Source organism: Cynocephalus volans, chromosome 10 (assembly GCF_027409185.1).
Source record: "Cynocephalus volans isolate mCynVol1 chromosome 10, mCynVol1.pri, whole genome shotgun sequence".
In the NCBI taxonomy this organism is placed as follows: Eukaryota; Metazoa; Chordata; class Mammalia; order Dermoptera; family Cynocephalidae; genus Cynocephalus; species Cynocephalus volans.
Window position 1 is genome coordinate 31194671 of NC_084469.1, and position 26569 is coordinate 31221239.

Consider the following 26569-nt stretch of genomic DNA (forward strand, 5'->3'; position numbering starts at 1 on the left):
GCCCATGCTCTGCACTGTGGCCAGAAGACACCGCCCCATATGCTTGAGGACTGGTGGATGCCAGGAAAGTGGCCCCTGGGCTGCCTCCTGCTCAGGTAATAAAGTCCAGCCTACCCAGAGGAAGAAAATCCTGCCTCCCTGCAGCTCTCCACTTTAAAAGAGAAACCATGGGCCGGCCCGTGGCTGGCTTGGGAGAGTGTGGTGCTGATAACACCAAGGCCACAGGTTCAGATCCCTATATAGGGATGGCCGGTTAGCTCACTTGGAGAGCGTGGTGCTGACAACACCAAGTCAAGGGTTAAGATCCCCTTACCAGTCATCTTTTTTTTTAAAAAAATGAGAGAAACCATGAAGGATCTTTCAAGCAAAAGAGATGAGTTGTCTGTACAGACAGACGGACAGACAGACAGATGGCAGCTGAAGGGTCTGTCTCATTTGCTTCCAGAGCTGTGCTGAGCCTAGGTGCCTGCAGTGGGCACCTGCCAGCCAGGTGACTTCAAGAGGTCAGTGGGTCCCGTCCCTGAGAAACATCTACTGGTTGTGGTGAGAAGAGCCTGACAGACTCCTCTTGATCTCCTTAGTTTGACCCTCTGCCTGAAGTTCCATCATTTGGGGGCTCCTTCCTCTGGACCCTCAATGTTTTGGGGGCTCCCTGATAAAGACACTTCTAGGCAGTTATACCCCTTGGTCCCCCTTAATTAACTGATTGGGAGAGGGAGCAGCCTCTTCTCTGGCTTGAGGGGCTGTGCTGGTGTCTCTAGGTTCCCAGTGGCCTCTGAGTTTGGCTCCTTACGTGGTGGATGTTTATATGTATGTATGGGGGTGGGGAGGACAGCTGTGGGCCAACAACGGGGTCCAGGACCCCTCCCCTGGAACTCCAACAACAACTCAAGCTGTAAGTTCTACCTTGGGTCTAACCCCAACAGGCCCCCCGGCCATCACTTGCTCACCAGCTGGTAGAAGGTGACTTGAGGTCCCTCGGCATCATACAGGAACCACCAGGTGGCGGCAGCCACTGTGGCCAGCCCTACGTACACTGCAGAGATGGGAGGAGGAGACTGGCTGTAGCACACAGCTGTGGGTTTCTGGGATCCATTTCCCCCTCCTAACAATGTCCTGAGTCTCCATCAGGGAACCACCCTCTCCTCTCTAAGCCATGTGATCTGCAGACGCCTACCCTCAATGCTAGTGGCGGGCCCTGATTGGTAATCAGCATCTGCCACACCTTTGGCCACAGTGATTAGCTAGGAGATATCCCAATCTGAGCCAATGAGAACAGGCCTGAGACTTTTATCATACTACTGAGGGAATAGCAAGATAAAAGGCTCTCTCTTCTGCTGAATTTGGGGTTATAGTGGAGTGAGCATGAGGGCTGGAGCTGGAGCAACCATTCGACCACCCTGTAGTGCACCTGCCTGAGAAGGAGCTGAGGCAGAGGCAAAATATGCCAGTGATACTGTATGTGGCCTGGATCCAGCCATGCCTGAAGTATACTCTAGTCTTTTCAGTAACAGGAGCCCACGTTTTCTTTTGGCATCAGCCAGCTGAGTCATACTTTCTGCAGTTTGCAAGCCTAACTGATACAAGGCTCTCAGGAAGCTCAGGAAGCTCACTGGGGGCTGGGGATCTGCTGACCTCCAATAGCCAGATACCGGAAGAAGAGCCAGCCACTGATGAGGGCCTCATGAGGGTTCCGGGGCAGCTTCTCCATGATGTCCAGGTCTGGTGGGTTGAAGCCCAGGGCTGTGGCAGGTAGGCCATCCGTCACCAGGTTCACCCAGAGCAGCTGCACGGGGATCAGGGCTTCGGGCAGGCCCAGAATTGCCGTGAGGAAGATGCTAGAACCAGAATCATGGGCTCTAGCCCCCAGCAGGCCCAGTACACACCAGAGGGAGGGTCCAGCTCCTGCTCACACCCCAGGCCAGGAGCTCACCCACTGTCTCCATGGCAGCTCCTCCTCTTTCTGCTAGTCCTGATGTGTGTTTATAAGTGAGGGATGTGTGCACATGGTTCTGCCTCACACCGGGCCAATCCTGACTCCCTTAGTCCCTGCTCTGGACCCTGGACATGTCTGCTCTTTAGGCCTAGCAAATGCCAACTATATACTCACAGCCACACACACAAACACACACACACACACACAACCGGGCATGCCCAAGCATCAGACACATGCAAAAACCTAGTACGTGCCACAAATCCACAAACACAAGCAAACACCTACATGCTTGCCTGATGTGCAAAGATGTAGAATTCACACATGTCCAGCAAACATGTGCTCACCATTCCCCACAGGCATCTCTGGCATGTGAACATAAGTGTGTATACAATTACACACCAACACAAATCCTTCTGTTTGTACTCATGCCCAAAGATGCACAAGGGCACACATGCACACACAAACACGTCACACACCTCTCACAGGCACACATACCATGTGCACACTCACACACCTTAACACACAAACACACACAAACACACACAAACACACACGAACACATCACTGCCCAAAGGTGGGGTTAGTTTCTCTTGTCTTGTGAGTCTGAAAGTGGAAAGAAGGCTGTAGCTGCAGGGATGATTGAAGACTCTTTGGGCATCTCCTTGAGGGCTGGGTCACCAAGGCCTCTGGAGAATGACAAGGTGTCCCTGTCCCTGCCCACCCTGAGGTGGGACAATGGAAGGCCCTGGCCAGGGTAGGGCACATGTCCCTCCATCCCTGCAACCCCATCCCAGGAATAGTCATTTTCCCCTTCTCAGGGACACAGAGCTGGTCCAGAGGGCTGGGGGGAGGGGTTGCAGGGCCTCACCAGACGACCTCGCCAACGTTGGAGGAGATGAGGTAGCGGATGAATTGCTTCATGTTGCTGTAGATGGCCCTGCCCTCCTCCACTGCGGCCACGATGGAGGCAAAGTTGTCGTCTGACAGCACCATCTCTGCCGCCGACTTGGCCACGGCTGTGCCTGAGCCCATGGCGATGCCAATCTCTGCTTTCTTCAGGGCTGGTGCATCGTTCACCCCATCACCAGTCTGTGGGCCACGTCAGATAGGATCACGCCTGAGAAACTTTCCCTCCACCTCCCCATCATCCCTTAACTCAGCACATCTCCAGTCTTAGGGGATGTCCCCAAGGAAGTAGACAGCTGAACAGAACAAATGGTGGATTCAAGAATGAACTTAGAGGACTGGCCGGTTAGCTCAGTTGGTTAGAGCACAGTGTTGATAACACCAAGGTTAAGGTTTGGATCCCCATACCAGCCAGCCACCAAGGATGAGGCTAAGGGGAAGGCATGGGGTGTAGACAAGGACACAACTGGGGAGAAGGTAGAGTCTGAGGTCAGAAAAAATGATGAGGTGGGGATGAAATTCAGGTTGTATAGGGGGTAGAAAATGAAACAGGGGGTAGAAAATGAAACTGAGGCTAGGGGAAAAGCTGAGGTCAAGGTTGTGACCCAGGTCAAGGGCCAGGTCCGTGTTGCAGTCAGGTGAAGGTTGGAGCCAAGGTGAAGGCAGGATCAAGTCTGGACTCAGGCTCAAGATAAAAAAAATAGATTAATGTGGATGTCAAGTCAGAGTCAGAGGCCAAGTCAAAGTTATGGTCCACATTAGGAATAACATCATGGTCAATGCTGGAGTTGCAGTCAAGGTCACGATTGAAGGCCAGATCAAAGTAAAGTATTGCAGGGGTTGGGGGTGGGGAGAGAAGTAGTCAAGGTAAATGTCAGGGATCAGGTCTGCGTCCAGGCCAAGACTGTAACCCATATCAGGGCTGAGCCCAAAATAAAGAATCAGATTAAGATGGAGGTCAAGGTTAAGGTCAGGGACAAAGTCATCATAGAGGTCAAACATAAAGACAAGAACCAGGTTATAGATGAAGTCAAATCAAGGTTGCTATTCGGGTCAGTATCCAGGTCAAGGCTGAGACACAGGTCAGGATTAAGGTCAAGGTAAAAGACTGGGTTAGGCTGGAAGTCACGATTAATAACAGAGGCCAGGTCAGTATGAGATTAAAGTCAAGAACCAGATAATCGTTGAAGAACAGGTCAGCAGTCGAGAATGACACAGAACAAAAACTGGGCTCAAACCAATGTCCATCCAAAGGTGAATGGATAAATAAACTATACTCACACAATGTAACGCTACTTGATAACAGAAAAGCAATATTCTACTGATAGCCGCAACGAATCTCAAAGGAAGAAGCCAGACGCAAAAGAGCACACACCATACAACTCCGTTCACATGAAAATCTAAGACAGGCAAAACTAATCTATGGTGAAAAAATGAGAACAGTGGTTGCCTGTTATGGGACAGGGGACCATGGGGAGGGAGTGTGAGGGCAGGTCATGGGCTGATGGTGATGTTTCACATCCTGATGAGGGTGTGAGCTACGCAGGTGTGTGCATGTGTCTAACTCATCAAATAGTACACTTAAGATGTGTGCATTTCACTGCATGAAATCTTACCTCAAAAAGGAAAAACAGAACCACAACAAATATTGCTCTCTAGTTAATGATATGCATTCTAAAGTATGTGAGAATGAAGTATACTCATGTCTACAATTACTTTGAAATACATTTAAGAAAAGACGGATTAAGGATGGATACAGAATGGACAGATGGAGAGGTAAATGATAAAGCAAATATATTAAAATGTTTTTTTTTTTTTTTTTGTCTTTTTCGTGACCGGCACTCAGCCAGTGAGTGCACCGGCCATTCCTATATGGGATCCGAACCCGCGGCGGGAGCGTCGCGGCGCTCCCAGCGCCGCACTCTCCCGAGTGCGCCACAGGCTCGGCCCCTAAAATGTTAATTATAGACTCTAGACGGTGGATATATAGGCATTCACTATAAATTCAATTTTTCTTTGTATTTGAAATTTTTTGTAACAAAATGTTGGAAAAGATAAGAATGAGGCAGAGGAGGGGGTTGTCCAGGTTGCTCTTCCCAAGCCTTGTGGCCTCACCATGGCGGTGACCTCATTAAAGGACTGCAGGTTCTCCACGATGCAGGACTTGTGTGCGGGCTCCACACGGGCAAAGCAGCGGGCAGTGCGGCAGGCTTGGCGCTGCAGCTCCGGGCTGAGGTCGTCGAATTCACGGCCTGTGTAGGCCTTGCCCACCACATCCTCCGTGTCCCCAAAGATGCCAAGCCGGCGGCAGATGGCCACTGCTGTGCCTTTGTTGTCCCCTGTGATCATGACTACACGGATGCCCGCCCGGTGGCAGCGTGCAATGCAGGCAGCCACCTCGGGCCGCGGAGGGTCCAGCATGCCCACGCAGCCCACGAAGGTCAGGTCCATCTGTAGGGAGGGGGCAAGTGAGGCCTGAGCCCATCCTTGACCTGTTACCTGCCCAGCCGCTGCAGGGAGACACGCAGCTCCCAGCACCCACCTCGTACTGCACAAACTTGCTGCAGTCGTCCAATCGCATGTCCTCCTTCCTCGGAGGTGTATCCCGGGTGGCTAGAGCCAGGCAGCGCAGCGTTTCTAAGCCTGAGCCCCAATCCCGGATCTTGGCCAGGATCTGCTCCTTGCAGGTGGTGCTCAGGGGTACGGTGCGGCTCCCCACGCGGACTGAGCTGCAGCGCTCAATCACACTCTCAGGAGCCCCCTGCAGAGTGGCAGGAGGGGGAGAGCAGGCAGCTCCATCAGTCAGGACCCCTCCCTCCCTCCTGCCCAAGTGAGGAAATTGAGACCCAGATAGGGCTAAAGGCCTCCCAAGGGTACATACAACAAGGCATGGACCAGAATCCATTCTTTGAAAGCTGAGTGGGAACTAAGTGGGCCCCACTGTGAGAAAACTTAAAGGGAACAGGGGGTTGGGGGAGGTCACAGACATCCGACACCCAGCAGGTGGTATCCTTCCTTCACCAGGCCCCAGGTGAGGAGGCCTGCTGCAGCATTGGGGTGGGGGGTAGAACGGCATACCCTGTAGGTCCTGCACCCCTGCCTGCCTGGTGCTAATGGGATTCTGCAGGGGTCTCAGCAGCAGGGAGGCAGGCTGAGCCCTGCCTGGGGACCAGAAATAAAGCCATGCAGAAGGTGTGGTGGGTATGGCTGTGGGAAGGTGGCCTTGGCGGTGACAGGCTCCTCAGCAGCATAGGGTCTCACCTCAGACCTCACCCCAGGCCTAGGAATAGCCTCTGAATGCTGCTTCAAAGGCTTCTTTCTCTCCTAAAAGGTCAGCCCAGAGACGAATTTTTCAAAGTGTCTGAGCTCCCAATATGGGGGCCTTTTCATTTCAAAAGGGGTTAAAACCTCCATTGTGGGATGAAGTACTTCAGGTTCGAAAGCAGCGACAGGAGGTGCTGCAGAAAGAGGCCTATATGGGAGCTGGTTCTTTTCCCTCCCTGTGACTTCAAAACACGAGCCACCTCAACACCACCAGTCAGAGGCAAAAAGGGCTTCTGAGGATTTCCAGTACAACCTTGTCATTCACCTGGGGAGACTGAGGCCCACAGAAAAGCATGGATGACCCTGTCATGTGGTGAGGCAGTGACCCTGAGCCCAGAGCTGGGAGCATGGCCAGGGGCAGGCCTCGGTCCCCTGGCCCTGGCTTATCTCCACCAAGCCTGGATCCTGCTCCCAGCTCTCTCTGGCAGGCTGACCACCCTCATTCTGGACTTATCACCTTGACAATGGGCCTTACACCTCCCTTAGTCTCCCGCAGCCACAGTCACTGGTGCTTCAGAGGACTGGAGACCAGGTTCCCCTGAGACCCTGGGTATGCAGGTGCCCCAGGCCAGACACTTAGGCCCCCACCTTCACAAACATCTTGCTGCTCCGGGCCCTGGGGTCGGGACGTGTGGGCGTGCAGTACACTGACATGGACTTCCGGTCTCGGGAAAACTCAAGGGTGAACTCCTTCCGCATCAGCTGCTTGATGACCTGTGGGGTCCAGGCAGGTTAGGGCTTGAGGGACAGAGCCAGCAACGCTTGCCTGCTTTCTCACCAGCTGCTTACCCCAAGAAGAGCCTCCTGCTCTTGGATGGTACCTACACTCCTCTGACCCTGGCATTCAAGGCCTCCATCTCCCTCTCCAGCCCCAGAAGTGTCAAAAAGTTACCATTACCTGAAGATGCCATGCACTTCCCAACTCCAAGCCCTTGCCCACACTCAGCCTTTTCCTCTCTTTGCTCCCCAGCCAAGTCTTACTAGGGGTTTGAGGTCCTTCCTCCTCCCGGAAGCCTCCCTAGACTTTGCACTCCTTTCTGCCATCTCCAGATGCTCCAGAAGCCCCAGTTACGTAGCCTGTGGCCTGAGTCCCCACCCTGCTCACCGCATTGCAGGCGCCAGCTCGCTCCACCCGGGACAGGGCCTGCAGGTCAGTGTCAAACACATTCATTTTCTCCACCAGACAAGTCAGAGCCGTCTCCGTGGCCTCTCCCACCTTCTCATACACGCCCTTGGCCTGGCGGGACCCAGAGGACAGGGAGTGAGGGGCAGGTGGTCCGCAGCTGGGTTCCCCAACCTCACTTCCCACTTACTCCTTACCGCTTGGAGCTCACTTTGCCAAAGTTCCATGTAACCTCCTTTGCACAGGCCTGTGAGCCATTCTCAGCCCACTGACCTGGGGTCAGTGGTGTCTGACACTGACGTTCGTCTCTCCCCTACACCCTGGCATCAATGCCACACACCATCCCTGCCCTGCACCTCTCTCTCTGTTCACTCCTTCTCAGCCTCCTTCCCCAGGTTCTTCTTTCTGGGCCTTAACCCTGCTGTCTAGGTCTGTTCCTTCCTTTCCACCTGCTCCCCCTGAGGCCACATGAGCCTCCTGCCGCCACCACCTTTCACATGCTCACGATTGCCAGTGCCCAGCCCAGCTGAGACCTCTCCCCTGAGCTCCAGCCCACATGTCCGATTGCTGCCTGCTGGACCTTGCTCCCTGGGGACCCCTTGGGCCACCTCCTCCTCTCCCTATGTTTGCCACTCCAGTGACAGCACCAGCCAGGACAGCAACCACAAACCACCCTGATCCCCTCCCTCTCTTTTTCACCTAACCAGCTACCAAGTCCCAGGATTCTCAGCTCCTAAATCTCTCTCTGGCCCATGCCTTCTCTCCTCTCTCCGAGGCCCCAGCCAGGGCTCAGTCAGCATTTCTCTGGCCTGGACAACCACACAGGGCTCCCTGACAGCCTTGTCTGGTCTTTCCATCTTCCACACAGAAGGCCGGGTGATCTTCATAAGTGCAAATCTGAACATAGCATTCCCCTGCTCAAAACCCTTTGATGGCTCTCTACTGCCCCCAGCTCAGCATTGGAGCCGATTCAGTCTGGCCAAGAACTTCCCCATGGGCGGGAGCATTCTCCCGCCTGCTCCATTCCCCTGCTGCGGCCAGGAATGGCACTCAATGCCTAAATCACAGCAGGCTTTTACAGACTGTGGGCCTTTTCTGGGCTGTGCCTTTTGCTTTAAACACCCTCCCTTGTCTTGCCCCTCAAATCTCTTTCCCCAGGCATCCCTGGCCTTTCCACCCTTTACACTGCAGTCCCCCACAGCCCAAGCGCCCCAGGGACAGGGTTTCAAATCTAGTCTGAAGAAGAGGGCAGAGCGGCAGGGGGGTTGTGCAGGGGTGGCCGTGCTCCTGGGGTGGGGCACTCCTGAGGGGCAAGGACCGCCAACCTTGGGAGCTTTTAAGCTCTGGGAAGAGTCTGTCCTGAGAGCCTGGATACTAGGGAGGTCATGGAAGGGAGTGGGGCCCACCTCGTTGTAGTCCAGCGCCGAGTCATTGCACAGGGCGCAGATGGTCGCCAGCTCCACCAGCCCGTCGAACTGCCCGCAGCGTACAAGCTGCTCCCCCTGCCGGCTGGGGAGCCCGGGCAGTCAGTCCAAGGACCTTGGTCCCGCCCCTGGGTGGGGCCCAGCTCCTTGGCCCCGCCCCCAGGAGGCCTTGCAGACCGCCACCTCTTCCCTGTCCCGCGTGCCCGACCCACCAGGAAGCCCCACCCACCAGCCCCTGCGCCCGCACACTCACACTTCGCCTTCGGGGGTATACGTGGTACCCGAGATGGTGAACTCGTGCAAACGGCAGGAGCCCGCTTCGGCCTCGGCTACCACGAACATCTGGGGAGCGCAGGGGTCTGCTCAGGCGGGCCGGGTCGCCTTCCCCCTTCCTGGGCAGCCAGTTTGAATAAAGCCTGACCCCAGGGCAGCATCTTGCTAGTCCCCTCTCCCCCAAGAGCTACCGGCCTGGCCTCCCCTCCCGACTGGGCTGAGGTGGGGACTCTGCTCTGGCTAGGTGTGCCCAGCTCTGGCTTGTCCATTTGCTCGGACTCCTGAGGAGTTTATGGCAGATTCTTCAAGGCTCTAGTGGCAGCTGCCAGCCTTGAGCAGAGCAGTAAGCCTGGGTCCTTGCCCATCCCACTGTGTGACTCCTAGCCAAGCACCTGAGCCTCAGTTTCTCCACTGGTAACAGGGAGAAAGTGGGATCAGAGTCTAGCTTCTCCTCCTTTCCCTTAAGGGGATAAGTTCCTGGCCTTGAAGGGAGAAAACCCACCCTGCTCTGAGGCACAGACCCCTCCAGCTCAGAGGTGTCCCCAGAGAGTGAGCCCCTGCCTGCAGGGCCTTCCATGTCACCCAGCCCATACCTGTGCATCTCAGGGACAGGGGGCTCACCCCTTCCGGGGCAGCCCATTTCCTTGTCTGTGAGCCAGCTCTGCTAGGAAGACAGTTCTTGCTACCCAGAAACTGCTTCGCTGCACATTCCCAAACAAATGGCCTGCCCAGCACCCAGTAGGTGCTCAATGAATGTTCCTTTCTTCCCTCTCTCCCTGCTCCTGGGGGCAGTCCTCCAGCAAGTACAGCCCATTATTCAGGTAAGGCCTCTACAACTTCCCTGTCCTTTTAAACCTTTATTTTGGTCAAGGAACATTCTTTTCAGATAAAATCCTACTAGGGATTTTAGCAGGCCAGGGGCTGCAGGGCAGTAAAGATTGCTGGTGCCTCCTCCCCTGCAGGAGCCTCTGATGGGCTTCTATGTGGCCTTAAGGTCTCAGAATATAGAGCCTGGGTTTCCGAGGCCCAGTGGGCAGAGTGTGGGACCCAGGGTGGGAGAGGAGCAATGTGGAACCTGGGAGGGTAGGAAACCCACAGCCTTCACCATCTCCCCATCCATCCCTCTTCTGGGTCAGGAGGATCCCTCTATCCCATGGGCTTGCTGGAGTCTCAGCCAGAATCCTGGAGCATGTGGGCAGTGGGCCCAGAATGTAGTATCAAGTGCCAGGGAATGAATAATTCCTGCCCTGGTCCTTCCCAGGTCACTGGAGCCAGCATATCTGGTGACAGGTGTCGACTGCACAGAGTCATGATGGAGCAGGACAGATGTGGGTTCAGGCCCAGCTGTACTTGACCCTTTCCTGTGTCCTTTATGGTTACCTGGTAGGGCTTGCCTACCCAGACTTCAGATGAGGAGACTGAGGCCCACAGACTGGCAGTGACCTGCCCGGGACCCCACAGTGACACACAGGCCCCAGTGACACGTGTCTAGCCAGATGTTGTCTACAACAGCCTGCCAGTTATCTGCTCTGCCCCATGGAAACCTGGAAGTGCTCCCCACCATGGGACAGCCCCCAGGTTCTCTCCACCATCCCTTGCCAAAAAGGTCAGGGAGTGAAACAGAGAGGGAACCCAGCCTGTCCAGCATCACACAGCAACACCAGTGGGACCCCAAGCTGGCTGTGACCACTCACCCGGCAGACAGACATCTGATTGGTGGTGAGTGTGCCCGTCTTGTCAGAACAGATGACCGAGGTGCAGCCCAGGGTCTCCACAGAGGGCAGGCTCCGCACAATGGCGTTCTTGCGTGCCATGCGCCGTGTGCCCAGTGCCAGGCATGTAGTGATGACAGCTGGGAGGCCCTCGGGGATGGCAGCCACAGCCAGGGCCACGGCAATCTTGAAGTAGTAGACCGCACCGCGGAGCCAGGAGCCGCCATGGGCTGGGTCAGCAAAGTGGCCAATGTTGATGACCCAGACGGCCACACAAACCACAGAGATGGCATGGGACAGCTGCCGCCCAAACTCGTCCAGCTTGCGCTGCAGTGGCGTCCGCTCAGGTTCCACCGCAGCCATCTGGCTCCGGATCTTGCCCAGCTCCGTGTGCAGGCCGGTAGCCACTGCCACGCCCACTGCCTTGCCCGATGCGATATTCGTGCCCTGGCCAAGGGAGGGATGAGGGAACGGCTGCTCAGCACCGAGCCAGGGCCCAGCACCCCGGACTCCTTCAGGCCAGAATAGGGCTCTAATCCCACCTGGCTTTCTTTTTCTTCATGTCGCTACTGCTTCCTGACTTAAGTAGCTATGTATTTATTGGGTCACTGCTGTCTTCCCATGATAGTGGCAGCTCTATGAAGGCGGGGTTTTGGTTCATCGCCATATCCCCAAGGCCTAGCATAGGGTCTGGCACAGAAGAGGCATGGGGGCCAATACTGACAATACGATCACCGCACCGCAAGGACACCAACCCATCAAAACATGATTTGTAAACAACCACTACGGCCACACAGCAGCACAGCTGACTGTGATACAGCAGTTTATTTTTACTGAAGAATCCAGAAAACCTGAGCCTAAGCTCATCCATTCCTAAGGCCCTGGCAAAATGCCCAAGTCCTGGTATAAGGAACAGCCAGCCTTGTGCCTCCTTGTCCTCTTCTGTAAAATGGTCCAACAGAGGCCCAAGACACAGTTGCTCCAAGGAGGCAAATAACTCAGCATCCCTTCACATGGATGTGCTGTAGAGGCTGACAAGGGTGGGTGGCAGCCTCCGTCTCTCTTCTCCTGCCCTGAGCAATGCAGATCTGGTCTCCTGTGTGCAGGTGCCTCAGCTACGGAGATGACCTGTGGTTGGCCACATCACACTCCTCAGAAAGCTTCCTAGTGACAGCTGCTGGCACTTGAGCTTGCCTCCTAGAGCCTCACTTCAACCCCAGAGCAGCTTGTTCCAGGCTTCCAGGCAACTAGGCAGGGCACGTTCCTCAAGAAGAGTTCCGGGTGAATAGCACTTTCTGCATTTCTCTTCACTTCCAAGGAGGTTTTCTAGCCCCTATAACTTGGTGCCTGGGCCACTCGCCGACTGGCCTGGCTCTTCCTTGTAGCTCCCAAATGCTCTATGCTCAGCTTCAGGATGTTGCTGGGCAGCCTGTATCACTTGCTAACTCTCTCTCTGAGGCCACAGGGCCAGGTCCCTCCCACCAGAGCTGAACCCATTGCTCTCCCTGAGAAGAGCCAGGGGGACCTGATGTCACATCTTGGAGGTCAGTTTTCCCATCTGAGAAATGAACTGTTCCCGCCATCCTCCCCCACCTTCATAACCCTCTTTCTTCTAGAGGATTTTCTGCCCCTCTGCAGGATAAGACAGGGTACCTAGCAGGAAAGAAGAAAAGCTGTAGAGCCAGGATTCTGGGTTCACATCTCAGCTCTGCCACTCACTGGCTCTGTGACCTTGGACAACTTACTTAACCACTCTGTGCCTGTCTCCTTGCAGGAAAATATAGATAACAAGGGTACTTATCTCAAAGGTTTGTTTCTTTGTTTTTTTTTTTTAAAGATGACCGGTAAGGGGATCTTAACCCTTGACTCGGTGTTGTCAGCACCACGCTCAGCCAGTGAGCTAACCGGCCATCCCTGTATAGGGATCTGAACCCGTGGCCTTGGTGCTATCAGCACCGCACTCTCCCAAGTGAGCCACGGGCCGGCCCTGAAATTCTTGCATTCTAAAATCACTTTGCACTCTGAAAGATACCAGCCTTCCTCATCTCCTCAAAATCTTTCACGGAATCATAACCTCTGTAGAAATCTGCACATGCCTTCTTTCTTGGTTCAGCCACAGCAAACTTAGAGAGCTGCAACCCCAGGGATACAGCAAATGCTCCAATGATGTGAAATTGCAGACACCTGGTCAGAAGGCCAAGCATCTGAGCTTTCATCAAAGCACCAGAAGCCATCATAGTTATCATCCCTCAGCACCAACATCCTTCCTAGCTGATGGAGAAATGAACTGCCTAACTGATTAATCTTAATGTTGTTAATTTTATGGTCATTGTCCAGGCAAATGCCCCAGGCATCCCAGGGACTTACAGAAAACAGCATGTTCTTCTTGTCCTGGTTCACGGCTCTGGGGTCTGGGATGGCATCCGTGTGCTTGGTCACGGACACGGATTCACCTGGTCATGGAATCAGATACGAGAAGCCCCACATGAGGACATGCCCAGCCTCCTGGCCCCACCCCCTCTTGGCCACGGAGTCCAGTCTTCACCTGTCAGGATGGACTGGTCCACTCTCAATGTGGTAGACTTGATTTCGATGAGGCGGAGGTCAGCGGGCACTTTGTCTCCCACTGTGAGGCAGAAAGGCTTGGGTGAGGATGGTTTGGGGCACCACCCCCCAGGACAGCCAGCAGGGCTCCTAGGAACCAAGGCTGGGGCTGACAAGCAGGTGCTTGAGCTTGTGGTTCCTTGCCCCTCTGGTCCACAGTCACCCAGCAGGGTTTTGGCCACAGAGCTTTGGAGGGAACTGACAGCCACCCCCTTGGCATATACAGCCAGAATGGTGGAGGCACAGAGAGGGATGGGGCTCTCCAATGTCACATAATGAAAGGAGGAGGCTCCTAGCGTACCTGCCACTTCCACAATGTCTCCAGGGATGATATCCCGGGCGCGGATCCTCTGCACGCCCTTGCGGTCTGAGCGGATCACCTTGCCCATCTCAGGCTCGTACTCCTTCAAGGCCTCGATGGCACTCTCAGCATTGCGTTCCTGCGGAACACAAGACAGGCAGACAGTCCGTCCCTGCTGCCCCCACCAGGCCATCTCTAAAAGTGACACCCTTGGAGGCTGGGATGGAGCTGGAAGCAGAAGCACTTTTACCAGGAGGGCACACCTAGCAGCTGGGAGACCCCAGGGCCCAGCCCCACCCCCATGCCTCCCACCTGCCATACGCCCACGATGGCATTGGCCACGAGGATCAGCATGATGACCAGGGGCTCCACAAAGGCTGTTGTGGTCTCCTCACCCTCCTCGAACCAGGCCAGCACCTGCGGGATCAGAGCTGGTGAGTGATCCATGCTGTGGCCAGGATCTCTCTCCTTTTCCTGAGCACCCTGGATCTCCTGTCTGCTCCCCTCTTTGGGGGAGATGCCCCTGGGGAGCCCTGGGCTTGGAGAGGGCTACTCCTCTGAGAAGGCCCTGGTGTAGAATGCCTACCCCCACAGACAGTGACCACTGCAGCCCCCATCCCACCCAAGCCAACCTTCCAGGGTGTGGGGCAGTTGTACAACTGCCAGCCGGAGACCTCACTGTCTTCCTAGAGCAGTGCTTCTCAAGGTGTTGTCCCCAGACCACTAGCAGCACCTGGGACTTGTTAGAAATACAGTTCTTGGGGCCCACCTCAATCCTCCTGAGTCCGAAACTCTGGGTGGGGCTCAGAAATCTGTGTTTTAACAAGCCCAGGTGATTCTGATGCAAGCTCAGGGTCAAGGTCCACTGGCCAGAGGAGCATCATTCCACTACAGAGTGTAATCCTGGGAGGCGGAAGCCCGGGTCAAGTCCCATTTCCACCTCTTGGCGCAAGGGGGTCCCCGTCTCTCCCCTCCATGGGCCTCAGAGTGTTCACCCTTTCAGTTCAGCCATTTTAGGCATCTACGTGGACAGATTTGGTTTGTGAGAGTCCCCAGTTTCCAAAGGGCAGTGGCCAGGAGGGCCAGATTTAACTGGCCAGGCCTCTGCTGGCTGGAGGGGAAGAGCCAGTCCCACCCAGTGCTCCTGCTGCCCCACATTGCTGGGCTGGGAAAGGGCATGAGGTCCACTTCCAGCCCTGCATTACCCTTGGGCCTCCACTGCTCAGCCATCGAAGACAACCACAATCCCCGTCACCACCTCTCCATCCTGGACCCATGGGTCCAGGAGGGGTCTGGGCAGCGGGAATGGGGCAAGAGCACAGGGAAACAGCAGCCAAGGGAGGCTGCAAGGGGTTAAAGTCCAAAAGTCTGGAGCCAAATAAGGGGATAAGGCAGTGGCCCCCTGGTGACATTTGGCAATGTCTGAAGACATTTTCCATTGTTACAACTGGGAGGTGCTACTGGTTTCTGGTGGGTAGAGGTCGGGGATGCTGCTAAACACTCAACAATGCATAGGACAGCCCCCCGCTCCACCCCAACAAAGAATTATCTAGTCCAAAATCTCTAGTGCTGAGGCTGAGAAGCCCTGGGTATAAAATAGATTGGAGGTGGTCAGCCAGGAGCCAAGAGCCCAATGTGGGGGCTGTGAGTGTCCAGGCAAGAGAAATTGAAGTCTGAGCATGGCAGGAAGTGGGTAAGGGCCAGGGAAGTCCAGGCAGCCAGCCCAGGGATGCCCACAGCTGAGAAGACAAGCCTGGGCCTCTGAGCACTGCCTAGGCCTGGCTCTCCCAGGGGGATGGCAGGCAGGACCCTACTTACAAAGGAGACCAGGGCAGCCAGCAGCAGGATGCGCACCAGGAGGTCCTCAAACTGCTCCAGCACCAGCTCCCACAGGGACTTCCCTGGGAACGGGAGCAGCACGTGAGGTCAGGGCCCCTGACCCACTGACCCTCCCGATTCAGAGTTGGGACAGCCTTGGAGACCACCTGGTCCATTCTCTCCCTGAAGTTCGAAGAGAGATAACCCAAGGGCCTGAGATACTCAGGTGGGCGACGCTGGGGGCTCAACAAGGTCTCACTCTTTGGGGAGGGAGAAGTCATACCTGACAGTGAATGGCCCAAGGATGTTGTCCCGTGACCAGGCAGCCCACCACCCCATTCTGGCCCAAGCCTCACCTTCCTCAGTTGGCAGTTCTGCAGGATCCAGGTAACCACAGGAGCCAGAGAAGAGACAAGAGATGATGTGGTTATGTAGTGGGGCCTTGAAGGATTCTGGGCAGCCCCTCCAGTCCAGCCCCTCCCCCCATTTCACAGAAGGGAAACTGAGGCCTGGAGAAGAGAAGGGACCTCCAAGGTAACACTCCTCAATGCCTATCCAGCCCTGTTCAAAGTCTCCCACCCCCAAGGCAAGGTAGTCCCTCCCTCCAGCTGAGAACATTGGCTCGGGTTCCCTTTGCTCATCCGGCATCTGACATATCAGCCTTGGGGACAACCCAGACAGGGTCTGCAGCTGCACCAGCCCTCTGAGTCCCCCTCTTCATCTGGGGGCTTCCCCTGGACAAGACCCCCTGCACCCAGCATCCCAGGCCATCCACTCCAGGCAAGCTCAGTGAAGCGCCCCCAGCCCCACCCGACATGCCCAGGCCCAGTCCCACACAACATTTTGAAGAATATTGTTTCCAAATGCCAACAGCATCTGCCTCACTTTCTGTGCCAATATTTTATCTCCTACATTTCCTGAAGCATCTTTTGTACCAGGCGGAGCTGGCTACTCCAGGTACCCGAAATCTCTGAATCATCCCAGCAGCCTAAAGCGGAGGCAGGGCCAGCCAGAGCTCCAGCCCTGTTTCACAGGTGCCAGCGAGAACTGAGGACCAGAGTGGAGAAGCGGCTTGAGCAGGGTCACACAGCAGGTGTGTCTGTGTGGTGCTGTGGAGGGGTGGCAGGAGCTGGGCCCTAGAGGGCGGATCTGATAGGCGCCCCCCACCCTGGCTGAGGTCCCTCCCAGGCTGCAGCCGAATCGAGCTCTGCCTCCTCTTGTCCCTTGCTACTCAAAGGAGTCTTGGGGCCAGCAGCATCAGCATCACTGGGAGCCACACCCTGACTGGCTCTCTTCCTCTGCCTCCTTCCTGACACATGACACAGGTCCTTGCATCTGTCCACCTGTTTTTGGCCTGCAAGCATTTTTCCCCGTGGCAGTCCTCTTCCCAGACCACCTCTTTAGAAGGTTTGGGGTCTGCACCTGGCAGCTGAACCATGAGGAGTATTAAGCAGCCCATTGGACTGCAGGAATCCAGGAGGGAAACATATAACCTAAAAATACACTTTCTAGCGTTTTCTCCAAAGTCCTATTTTAGGCAACGGCTGACATTTTCCGTGGAAAATGTAATCTCCAGTGTCCCGCGTCGAGATTAAAATCAAACAGACTTTTTCCTTCTGATCTATTTAGCTGAAGAGAACAGGAAAGGCGGGGGGAGGGCTGAGCCTAGTTTCTGGGCCAATTCTCCAATGGACCAGGGTCCTTTAGAGGTCATCTCGGCCATGCCCCAGCCTCAAAACAGAACAGTGCCAACCTCATGGCACACCTTGATCTGCTTCTGCCATGATCTACCCAGGAGACTCCTAAAACACTCACCTTTTCAGAGTTCTGACTAAGGGGAGAGTTATCTGTCTCTCCTTGACTCTCTCCTGCTGTCTCCCTACCCCCTCCTCTGTCGGGCATGTAGCCCTTGGGCCACGTATTCCTTAGGGCATTTATTCTGGGCAGGGGCAAGGCCCAGGGTTGGGGAGCATGTCCCGGGGCACACATACCAGCTCCAGTCCCCTGCCCCAAGATGCCTCCTGCCTGCCTCAGCTGGTCTCACGTTCTCCTTGCTCCACCTGTCCACCTCCACCTCCCTCCTGCTCTGTGACCCACACTGATCCAGGACCCACTCTTGGGTGGTCATTATGCTGTTCCCCAAATATTTCTGGTGCTCCTCACCTTGTGGGCACATAGTAGAATTGAACTTGCTGGCCCCCACGTGAATTTCAAAAAGAAGGATGTATGTTAGTTCTGGACTGGAGAATTGAATTTTTGGTGCGAGGCTCTCTCCAGTAGAATTTTCCGTGAGGATGGAAGTGTTCTCTCTCTGTGCTGTCCAGTATGGTAGCCACTAGCCACCTGTCACTATTGAACCCTTAGCATGTGGAACCCTTAGCATGTGGCTAATGTGACTGAGTAATATGACTAAAGAGCTACTTTTTTTTCCTTAATTTTCATTTATTGAAATTTAAATAGCCACACAAGGCTAGTGGCTGCCACATGGGACAGCACAGGTCTAGAGCTCTTTGAGCCTCTGCTACAGCAACTTGTGAGTTGGTGTCTGCTCTGTCAACCTGAGTCACAGAGTGAGGGAGACACAGAGCCCCCACATGACACCCTGCCGTTGGCACACAGCAGGAGCAAGAAATGCACCTCTGTTGTTTCAAGCCACTGAGATCCAGAGGTTGTTATGCAATCACCTAGCCCACACTGACTGATAACCCCCTCTGCCCAGATCTGGCTTCTACCACAAGCCCCCCCCCCGCCCCCACCACCTGGGAGGCTCAGCCAGCCATGAAGTCACAGTCAATGCCCTGCCCAGCCCTGCACATGGCACAAAGCATGGTTCTTGTCCTGCAAAGTGGCTGCCTCCCTGTGAGACCTTAAGCCTCATTTGCAAGATGGGCACCCACACCCACCTTGAAGTGATGACAATCATTATTAGCATTAGCATTATGAGGAGCCACATTTACTGTGTTCCTAGTAGTGTACCAGGTGGCTTACCTACATCATCTCCAGAGAATAAACGGGAAGACTATGGGCACCAGGCACTTACAGTGCTCAGCAGACATAACTGCAGCAGCAACTCATGTTGGCTGCACCAGACACCGTGCTAACTCTTTGTGTGCATTATTCTCTTATGAGTCTCAAACCACTTGAGGATGCCACTATGAATCCCATTGTACACAGTAGACGACTGAAGCACAGAGAGGTTAAGTGACATGTCCATGGTCACACAGCTGGGAAGCAGCAGGAAAGGGTTTGGAACTCTAGCAGTCTGGCTCTTGATCCCCTGCTCTGGGCCTCCTGCACTAACTCCGAGGATGTCCTGCACTCCCTCCTCTGGTGCCTTTACCTCCTAGCCCAGGTCACCTGAAAACACGTGGTGTCCTATGTCCTGATTGTTGGGCTGGACACTCTCATCGCATCAATCAACTTGCCCCTCTATAGTGGTTCCAGGGCCACCAGCCAAAATCATCTCTGTCCAAAAGGCTCTGCTGTCATCACAGGGGGTGTTTTGGGGGGATTACCAGGCCCTGCCTGCTCAGGCCTGTCCTGCTTCAAATGTCAATCCCACCAGGACCCTGAAAGACCCAATTCTCCCCTCATGTGAATGAGTCCCAGGGCCACGAAGGGAGCCCAGGGCTGGGAGAGCCCCCATCCCAGGCATCTGTGGAAGATACTGATCCTCCCCCACCTTGCTATCCCCAGGCAGGTGGCAGGGGCTGAGCCAGATCCCCTTGAAATGGTGGCATTGGGCCTTGGGCAGTACTGGACCCCTTTTGTTAAAGGAGGAGAATGCCCCAGCCCTGCCCACCTTTTGGTTCTGTCCGCTGCGCTGCACAGGGCAGACAGTAACAGGAGGGGCTGCTCCCTCCAAGGTCCCCAGCTGGGCCAGCCCAGACGCACGTGACCTCCCACTGTTCTTGTCTGCACCTTTCACATGGTGACCTCTCCCAGCACACCCCTGCTCTGGGTCACTGTTCCAGACTGAGCAGGCCCATGCCCAGGGAGGCACGATGTGGGCTGGCTTGGAGAAGCCTGGAGGCCAGCCTATGGGTCCTGGGGGAAAAAAGGGACATGAGTAAAGAAGTTTTGTGGCTTAGAGCAAGGAATCTGGTCCAGAGGGCTGGAGTTCAAATCCTGCTCTATCTCTTGGAGTTCAGTGGCCAGGGCAACCCCTGCATCTCAGTTTCCCCATCTGCAAAAAGTGGGTAATAATAGTAATTACCGCACAAAGTCATGCATGATGTACCATACATAAAGTGCTTAGAATAATGCACGATGCACAGTGAATAAGCATTAGCCACAATCACCGTTGTTAGAACATAAGCTCCATGACAGCAGGACTTTGTTAAGCACTTGGAACAGTGCCCGGAGCATAGTAGGTGCTCAGTAAAAATCGGTGAATGAATGAATGACCTTGCCTCTGTCCTGCTCACGGACCTTCAGTGGCTGTCCTTGGCCAACCTTAGTGCGGCCTTCAGGGCCTTCCTGGATCTGTCCCAACCTGCCCTTCCAGAGTCACACCCATCTCTTAGATGCAGGTCCATCTGACAGCCAAGTGGGACGCCTTGATCACCACCACCTCCCCCTGCTCATTACAGTAATGCTATTGTTAATTGATAAATCATACTTGAATACAGTTATGGGGTACAATGTGACGTTTTGATAACCTCTCCCTGTTTTGCTGAAGCTTTTCCCCCTCCCATATTTTGTTTACACCATTCCATCTGTCCAGAGTACCCTTCCCACCCATGTCCTCATCCAAAGCCCACCTCCCCAGGACTGGTGCACTTCCAGGGCAGGGAGGGGCTGTGTCATCCGTGGATCCATACTGAGCCCTCATGGTAATTGTTTACTTAGTTGCTCTCTGGTTCAGTCCAGGGCCCAGGGCCCAGGGCCCACAGGGCCCACAGCCCAGAGCCCGGGGAAAGGGGGAGTGGGGCCAGGGTTGCCCCCAGGCTCCATGCACCACCTGCTCCCCTAATCCCCCCTGGACTCTTTCCTTCTAGCAACATTGGAAACTGGTATTTCAGCTTCTAAATGTCAGTTCCAGCTGGGAGAGGCAAGTACTTACTGAGGTTTTCCTCAAAGGTAAATTTACAGAGCAATTAAATTGTCACTTGCAAAGTCAGGAAGAGGCCCTGGCTGGGCAAAGCCCGCCCAGCCCACCTGGCCCTGCCACACAAGGGGCCACTGTGGGGCCTTGGGAAGTGGCTCCCCACTCTGCAGAGGGGCCTGCCAGCCTACCTGGCTTGCCTGGCACTAGAGGCAACTCAACCTCTGCATGCCCAGCTGCACTGTGGGGCACACCTGGCCCTGCCTCAGGTTGCAAAGGGGTGGGGGGCTCAGGCTGCCCAGCGTGGGCCAGTGGGAGGAACACTAGGGTGAAGCCGGAAAGACCTCGAGCTTCCGAATGGTTGCAGGCAAACCCCACCCCCTCCAATCCAGAGTTTCATACCCCGCAAGGCCCTTAGGTGCTCTCAGGGCCCCATCTCTACTATACTGTGGAGGACACTGAGGCCAAACAGGGGCAAGCCTGCCTGAGGCCACCTCACGAGTGGGGCCACTCCCATCACCCCCTCCTCTCCATTCAGCCCCTCCTCTTGGCCTGGTTTCCATGGACCATGCATACGGCTTTTCCAGCTTCCAGTGCCAACTGGGGCCTGGGCTGAGGGCAGCAAATAAGGCCAAAGCCAAGACACCACTGGCAGGAGTCCAAATCTCGACCACCCCTCCCTCCTGGCAGCCCTGGGGCCAGCGTACCTGCTGCACAGATGGGTATCCTGAGGCCCGGGAATGCAGGCTCCAGCCCCAGCACGGCCCCTCCACAAGCTACACTGAACAGAGACCACCCGCACAGATCTTCTGGGATCTCTCCTGACTCCCACATCACTGGGATCTCCAGGGCCTTTAGTGCAGGCCCATGAGGCAGGACACACCCAACCCAGTCCAGCCTCTGCCTTGGTTCACATCCAGCAAAGGAGATGAGCAGCCCATTCACGGACATGAGAAAATCAAATGGCATATGAAAAGATGCCCAACCTGACTTGGAAACAGAAAAAGGCAAAGTAAAACATGAGAGGACACTTTTCTATCAGATTGGCACAGATCGAAGTATCCAGTTATGCACCATGTTGGCGTGGCAATGGGGAACAGGCAGGTCTGCAGCGCAACCTGACAGAAGGCAACTTCACAAAGGCTGTCAAGACTGTCGCCTCTTTTGACCCAGCAATTTCACTTTTAGGAATTTATCCTTTAGTGATACTCACACATGTGTGACAGGAGGTGGGGTCCAGAATATTCCTTGTAATGTGTGTAATAGCAGGGGCTGCAGACAACCCATGCATCTATCTGAAGTCAAGGTGAAGAAACACTGTAGCAACCACCAGACAAATCCCTGCGTAGCCACTAGGAAGCCTAGGGATGCTGCTCATGGGACCATCTCTAAGAGTGACAGTCAAGTGGAAAGCGGGGACAAAACTACTCCCTTTTGTGTAAAAAAAGATCATAGACCCAGATGCAAATACACGCAGAATATCTCCAGAAGGAGACACAGAAACTAAAGAGGGTCTAGGGAGACTTTACTCTATACCTTTTGTACCCTCTGGGTTTTTCTGTTTTGTTTTTTGTTTTTTTGCGGCCAATGGGTACAAGGATTAAACCCTGGACCTTAGTGTTATCAGTGCCACCTCTAACCAACTCAGCTAACCAGCCAGCTCTTGTTCGTACCCTTTGAATGTTGTACTGTCTGCAAATTTTTATTCAAAAAATAAATCCAAAGGATGTAAACCCCCATCCCACCTCAAGGAAGCCGAGCTCTGGGCACCGCTGGCACCTGCAAAGGTGGGCTCACAAGAGGCACCGGGGTCAGGAGCCTCCCTGTTGGGGCCTCAGAGGACCCATCTCTACAACAGGGTTGGGACAGATGGTGTTTTGCGTGTACAGGGGGACTCCCAGCTGGCGTACTCACTGACCGCACTGCTGAGGCTCCCCACCCCCACTCTGAGGTTTCTGTCAGCAGGAGGGGGAGGAGGAAGAGGTGGGGGGGTGGGATCCTAAGCCCCTGCCTGCCTTCCTCCCTCCCCTGGCAGAATTTGCAAACTTCAGGGCTTAGGCAAATGAGTTCCTTGTGGTTTCCAGCGCTAACGACCTTGCAGGTGCATAGACTCCTGGGGTCGGGGGTATACTAGTCCCTGGGGTGTCCCTTCCACCCGCAGGTCCCGCCCACCCTACCACCCAGCTTCTGGCCAGGAGCCCAGCCCAGCCTCCTCAGTTACAGGGAGTTGACTTGGTGTATGTGACCTTGGTAATGATTCACAAACAACCCTATGAGATGGGTGCTGTTGTAGCCTCACCGTGAGGAAACCAAGGCACAGAGAGGTGAAGTGCTTGTCCAGGATTGCACAGCTATGAAGGCACAGAGCTAAGGTCCAACACTTGGTCAGCTCCACCCCAGAGGCTGTGAGAGTAGAGACGGAAGGACACTCAAGCCTTCTCCTCAGGCTGGGGAGAGCGCGAGGCAGGAAGGGGCCTCTGGCTCCCCTCTGCTCACCTGATGACTTCCAGAGCCCTGGAACACTTCCCGAGCAAGAAGCCTCGGTGATCTGAGGGAAGAGCCCTCTGGGGCCCTGTGGGGGCTGAGGGCAAAGCTTGATTAAGCTGCTGCCCCGCTGACCCCAACTACTAGCACAGGCACCAACACCAGGGTCCCTTCTTGTACAGACTGGGAAACTGGCAGGCACTCAGCACCAGCTCCACCACTCACTGTGTGACCTTGGGCAAGTTGTTTAACCTCCTGGTGCCTCAGTTACCTCCTTTATAAAATGGGGATGAAAACAGTCCTTACCTCATAGAGTTGTTCTGGCACCTGGCACGTGGTAAGTGCTCAATAAACATTAGCTTTTATTATTAATACTATCAAAGATCGGGGAGCCAGGGGAGCCTAGCAATGCCCCCCAACTTTTCCCACCATGCCCCCACACATATCCACCTGTCTGTGGACCTACATATCACTCCAAGCTAACACTCTTACCCACCACCTCAGACAGGTGTCCAGTGGCCAGGGCACCCCAAGATCCCTTCACCCAGACAAAAGAACATGAGAAGAACTAGGGAATCGGGATTTCCAAGGAGGAGGCAACAGCAGCACAAAGAGGCCCAGGGACCTCAGACAGGTCTGCCCCGACCCCACCGCCACCCCAGGGGCAGGGGCAGACCCTGCTGCCCTGCTCTCCTGCGGCAAGGGACTCCCTCCCTGCCAAGTCACTAATAAAGGATATTAAGTAATATTTATCTCCCCAGTTCCTCCCACAGCTCAACTAAATATAGCAACTAATTTTTTTGAAAAAGGATTTCTGCTCCAGAAAGATAATATTTATATAAGAGGTGGTTTTCATAAACCAATACAAAACCCAAAGCTCCATTTCTGACAGCTCTTCCTAATTTTCCAGATAGCCCTTAGCAGCAGGATGCCCAGGCCAGAACACCTTCTCTCCTAGCTGGCTGGGAACCCTCAAAGGGTGAGACCCCCCAAGTCCCAAAAGGACATGGGCTAAGGCTGCACTTTGGGGATGGAGGGGACATTTCTCTCTGGATCCCTCACACTCTGCCAGACGCTGTGGGGGTGAGCAAAGAAACAGCAGGCCCTGCCACGAAGGGACATGGGGAGGGGACCACCTTCACAAGGCCTCTAAATGTGCCCAGCCGCATCTCGATAGTACCGGGTGGCATATGCTGTGCCTTTTGGCAGAAGCAAGAATCCCACACTCCTTTGAAGGAGGTGAGGAAGAAATGATACCCCTCCCATCCAAACAGCAAGAGTGTGTGAAGGCTCCCTCCGTATCCAGAGATGGGCAGGCGCCGCTCCAGGTCACCCAGCGAAGGAAAGGCCTCCCCTGGCAACTCACTGAGGCCTCGAATCTGTCACCTCAGGAAGGTGGGTCTCCCGCCTCAGCAGTTCAAAGCCCCCACCAACTCCCGCCAGCCACATCCGCTTCGGGTTGCAGAAAGAGGAAGACCTGGGGGTGGGGGTAGGGACACCAAGGCTGCCAGATTACAAGCTGCACCTTCTTGGGCGCTTTATTGAGCTCTTGGGGAAGACCCTTGGGGTCAGCTGGAAGGATGGGCCTCAGTGTCCGCGGCCGGTCCCTGCCAGCCAGTCTCAGTGTCTGCACCTGCACGATGCAGGCTGCAGCTCTGTGCTGGGGTCCAGCGCTGACCGCGGCTGGCTGGGGTGCGCTAAGGCTTGCAGGGGTGGGTGGGGACCGGGGTGGAGGTGAGAAGCCCGGAAGGAGCGCGCAGGGGAGGCCAGGCGTCCGGTCTCCCAAGCCGGAACCCGCCCCCAGCCCCCACAACTGCCAAGGTGGCGGGGTGCCCCGAGAGCACCTGAAGAGGTTGCCGGAGCCCTCGCTTCCTGCCCACCCACGGGGACCGAGAGCTGAGAGGGGAGAGGTCCGCTCCGCGGCCGCGGGGCAGGGGGGAAACTGAGGCTGTGCGTGAGAAGCCCCCGCTGCCCCGCCCGGCCCGCGCGCTCACCGTTGGGGCCGTAGCGCTCCCGCGCCTCGGTCACCTGCGCCGGGCTCAGGCCGCTCTCGGCTGTCACCGAGAAGCGGCGCAGCACGTCGGCGGCCGGGAGCAGGTGCGCCCCCTCCATGCCGCCCGCCCGCCTGCGCCGTCGGCACCGTCGAGGCCGCCTCTTCGGGGCTACTGCGCGGGGCGCGGGGGGCTCGGGCCCGGGCGGCCGCCGCGCGAGGCCATGTCTGCGCTGGGACCTTCCCCGACGGCAGTGGCGGCGGCGGCCGAGGCCCGCGCCAGGATGCTGCGCCCCGGGCTCCCTCCCCGGGGCGGGGCGGCGCGGGGCCCGCCCCCGCACTCACAGCCCTTCCGGCCGCCCTGCGAGCCGGCGCGGCCCCACCCCGCAGCGCCCCGGGGCGCCCATTCCGCGGAGGTGACACCGAGGCCGCCCGCGGGCACAGCGCCCGACCCCGGGCCGCCGAGGGCGCGTGGGGCCCTGTCCGCGCAGCTGCCGCTTTTGGCGCCTTCCAGCTCTCCTGGGTCCTTGGGGGGGTGCAAAATGGAGGTGCCCACAGAGGGGCGTCCTACTTCCCAACACGGGTTCTGCGAAGTGTGTCCCAGCGTCTAGAGGGAACCTGTGAATAAGCGGGTCTCCTCCAAAGGAAACTACTTGATGTTTTCCTTAGCTGATGTTTGTGCTCTATTCTTTTCCAAATGTCCAGCCACGCGCGGTTACTCCTCCTATAACCAGAACCTTTAACAATGAACCAGTATGTAAGAAAGTAAAGCAAACCAGGCTTGTCACCCCAGCAGGAAATGTAACTGCCGGGGTGGGGGCGGGGCTCCCTAGAGAGGCCTGAGGGGGGTGGGGGGTGCGAGGTGTCTCTGCCCAGGGCCCCCAAGGGGAGCGACCTTGGCTCAGGGCGGGAGAGGGACGAAGGAGCCTCACTCCAGCCCTCTGTGGGCTCCAGCCGCCCCAGGGGTGCCACGAGAAGGGGTCGCAGGTCAGAGGAGGAAGACGTGGGAAGGCAGAAACCACCGGCCCTGCCAAAAGGAGGAGCAAAGAGAACAATCCGACCATCACCCCCTCTAGCTCGAGAGACCCAGCCAGTCCCACCCCGTCTCTACTCACCCCCCACCCAAGGTGGCTTCTGCTGCCCACAGCTTCAGCCTCACAGTCACCAAAGCTGCTCAGAGTCACAGATTCCAGAACTGAGACCGCACAGTGGCTGTTCAAACTCCAAACCCTGCAGTGCCTTTGCAGCCAGGAAGCCCCCCCAGATAATTGCGACCGCACTCCCCATGCCCCCCAAACACATGCACCCCTCCTGCAAGCCTCAACTTCCAGCCTCGCCTGGGGCTGCTGACGCCTACCCAGGCCATGTATAAGCAACTTCCCAGAAGCTTCTGATCTCTTCTGCCCAGGACAGGACCAGTTCCTCCTCCTCTGTCTCCCCCTCTCTGTGCTCCCTGAGCTTAGAGACACTCGGTGAGGACTGGCTGGACTGACTAGTCATTCGCTGTTCAAGATGGGCATCCAGACTGACTCCCCTGGCAGCAGCTGGGTCTCGGCCTGCTGCTGTGGAGGTAGAGGAATGCTGGTTTTTTGCCTATGGATCCTTTCAGCCTGACATTTTAGATCTC

The 26569-nt window shown here is 55.8% G+C and overlaps 2 protein-coding genes across 2 annotated transcripts in view; both read right to left on the reverse strand.

Annotated features, from left to right (window-relative positions):
- The window catches only part of ATP2A3 (ATPase sarcoplasmic/endoplasmic reticulum Ca2+ transporting 3), a 31941-nt gene extending 6761 nt beyond the window's left edge, over positions 1–25180 (reverse strand). The window contains 17 exon segments of the mRNA XM_063109824.1: positions 951–1036; positions 1636–1838; positions 2805–3025; positions 4958–5293; positions 5385–5603; positions 6755–6880; positions 7272–7403; positions 8696–8798; positions 8967–9055; positions 10681–11145; positions 13066–13151; positions 13244–13324; positions 13604–13742; positions 13916–14020; positions 15422–15504; positions 15778–15795; positions 24947–25180. Of these exon segments, the coding sequence (XP_062965894.1) occupies positions 951–1036; positions 1636–1838; positions 2805–3025; positions 4958–5293; positions 5385–5603; positions 6755–6880; positions 7272–7403; positions 8696–8798; positions 8967–9055; positions 10681–11145; positions 13066–13151; positions 13244–13324; positions 13604–13742; positions 13916–14020; positions 15422–15504; positions 15778–15795; positions 24947–25064 (2610 nt within the window). The 5' untranslated portion in view covers positions 25065–25180.
- LOC134386939 (cytochrome c oxidase subunit 6C-like) lies at positions 12708–12932 on the reverse strand. Its single transcript, XM_063109080.1, has one exon. It carries the CDS (start codon positions 12930–12932, stop codon positions 12708–12710), a length of 225 nt encoding a protein of 74 aa, XP_062965150.1.
- Positions 25181–26569: the final 1389 nt, after the last annotated feature.

Bases quoted from the DNA above. Each gene is read 5' to 3' on its own strand.
- LOC134386939 (XM_063109080.1), bottom strand. From the start codon at position 12,932: ATGGCTTCTGGTGCTTTGATGAAAGCTCAGATGCTTGGCCTTCTGACC.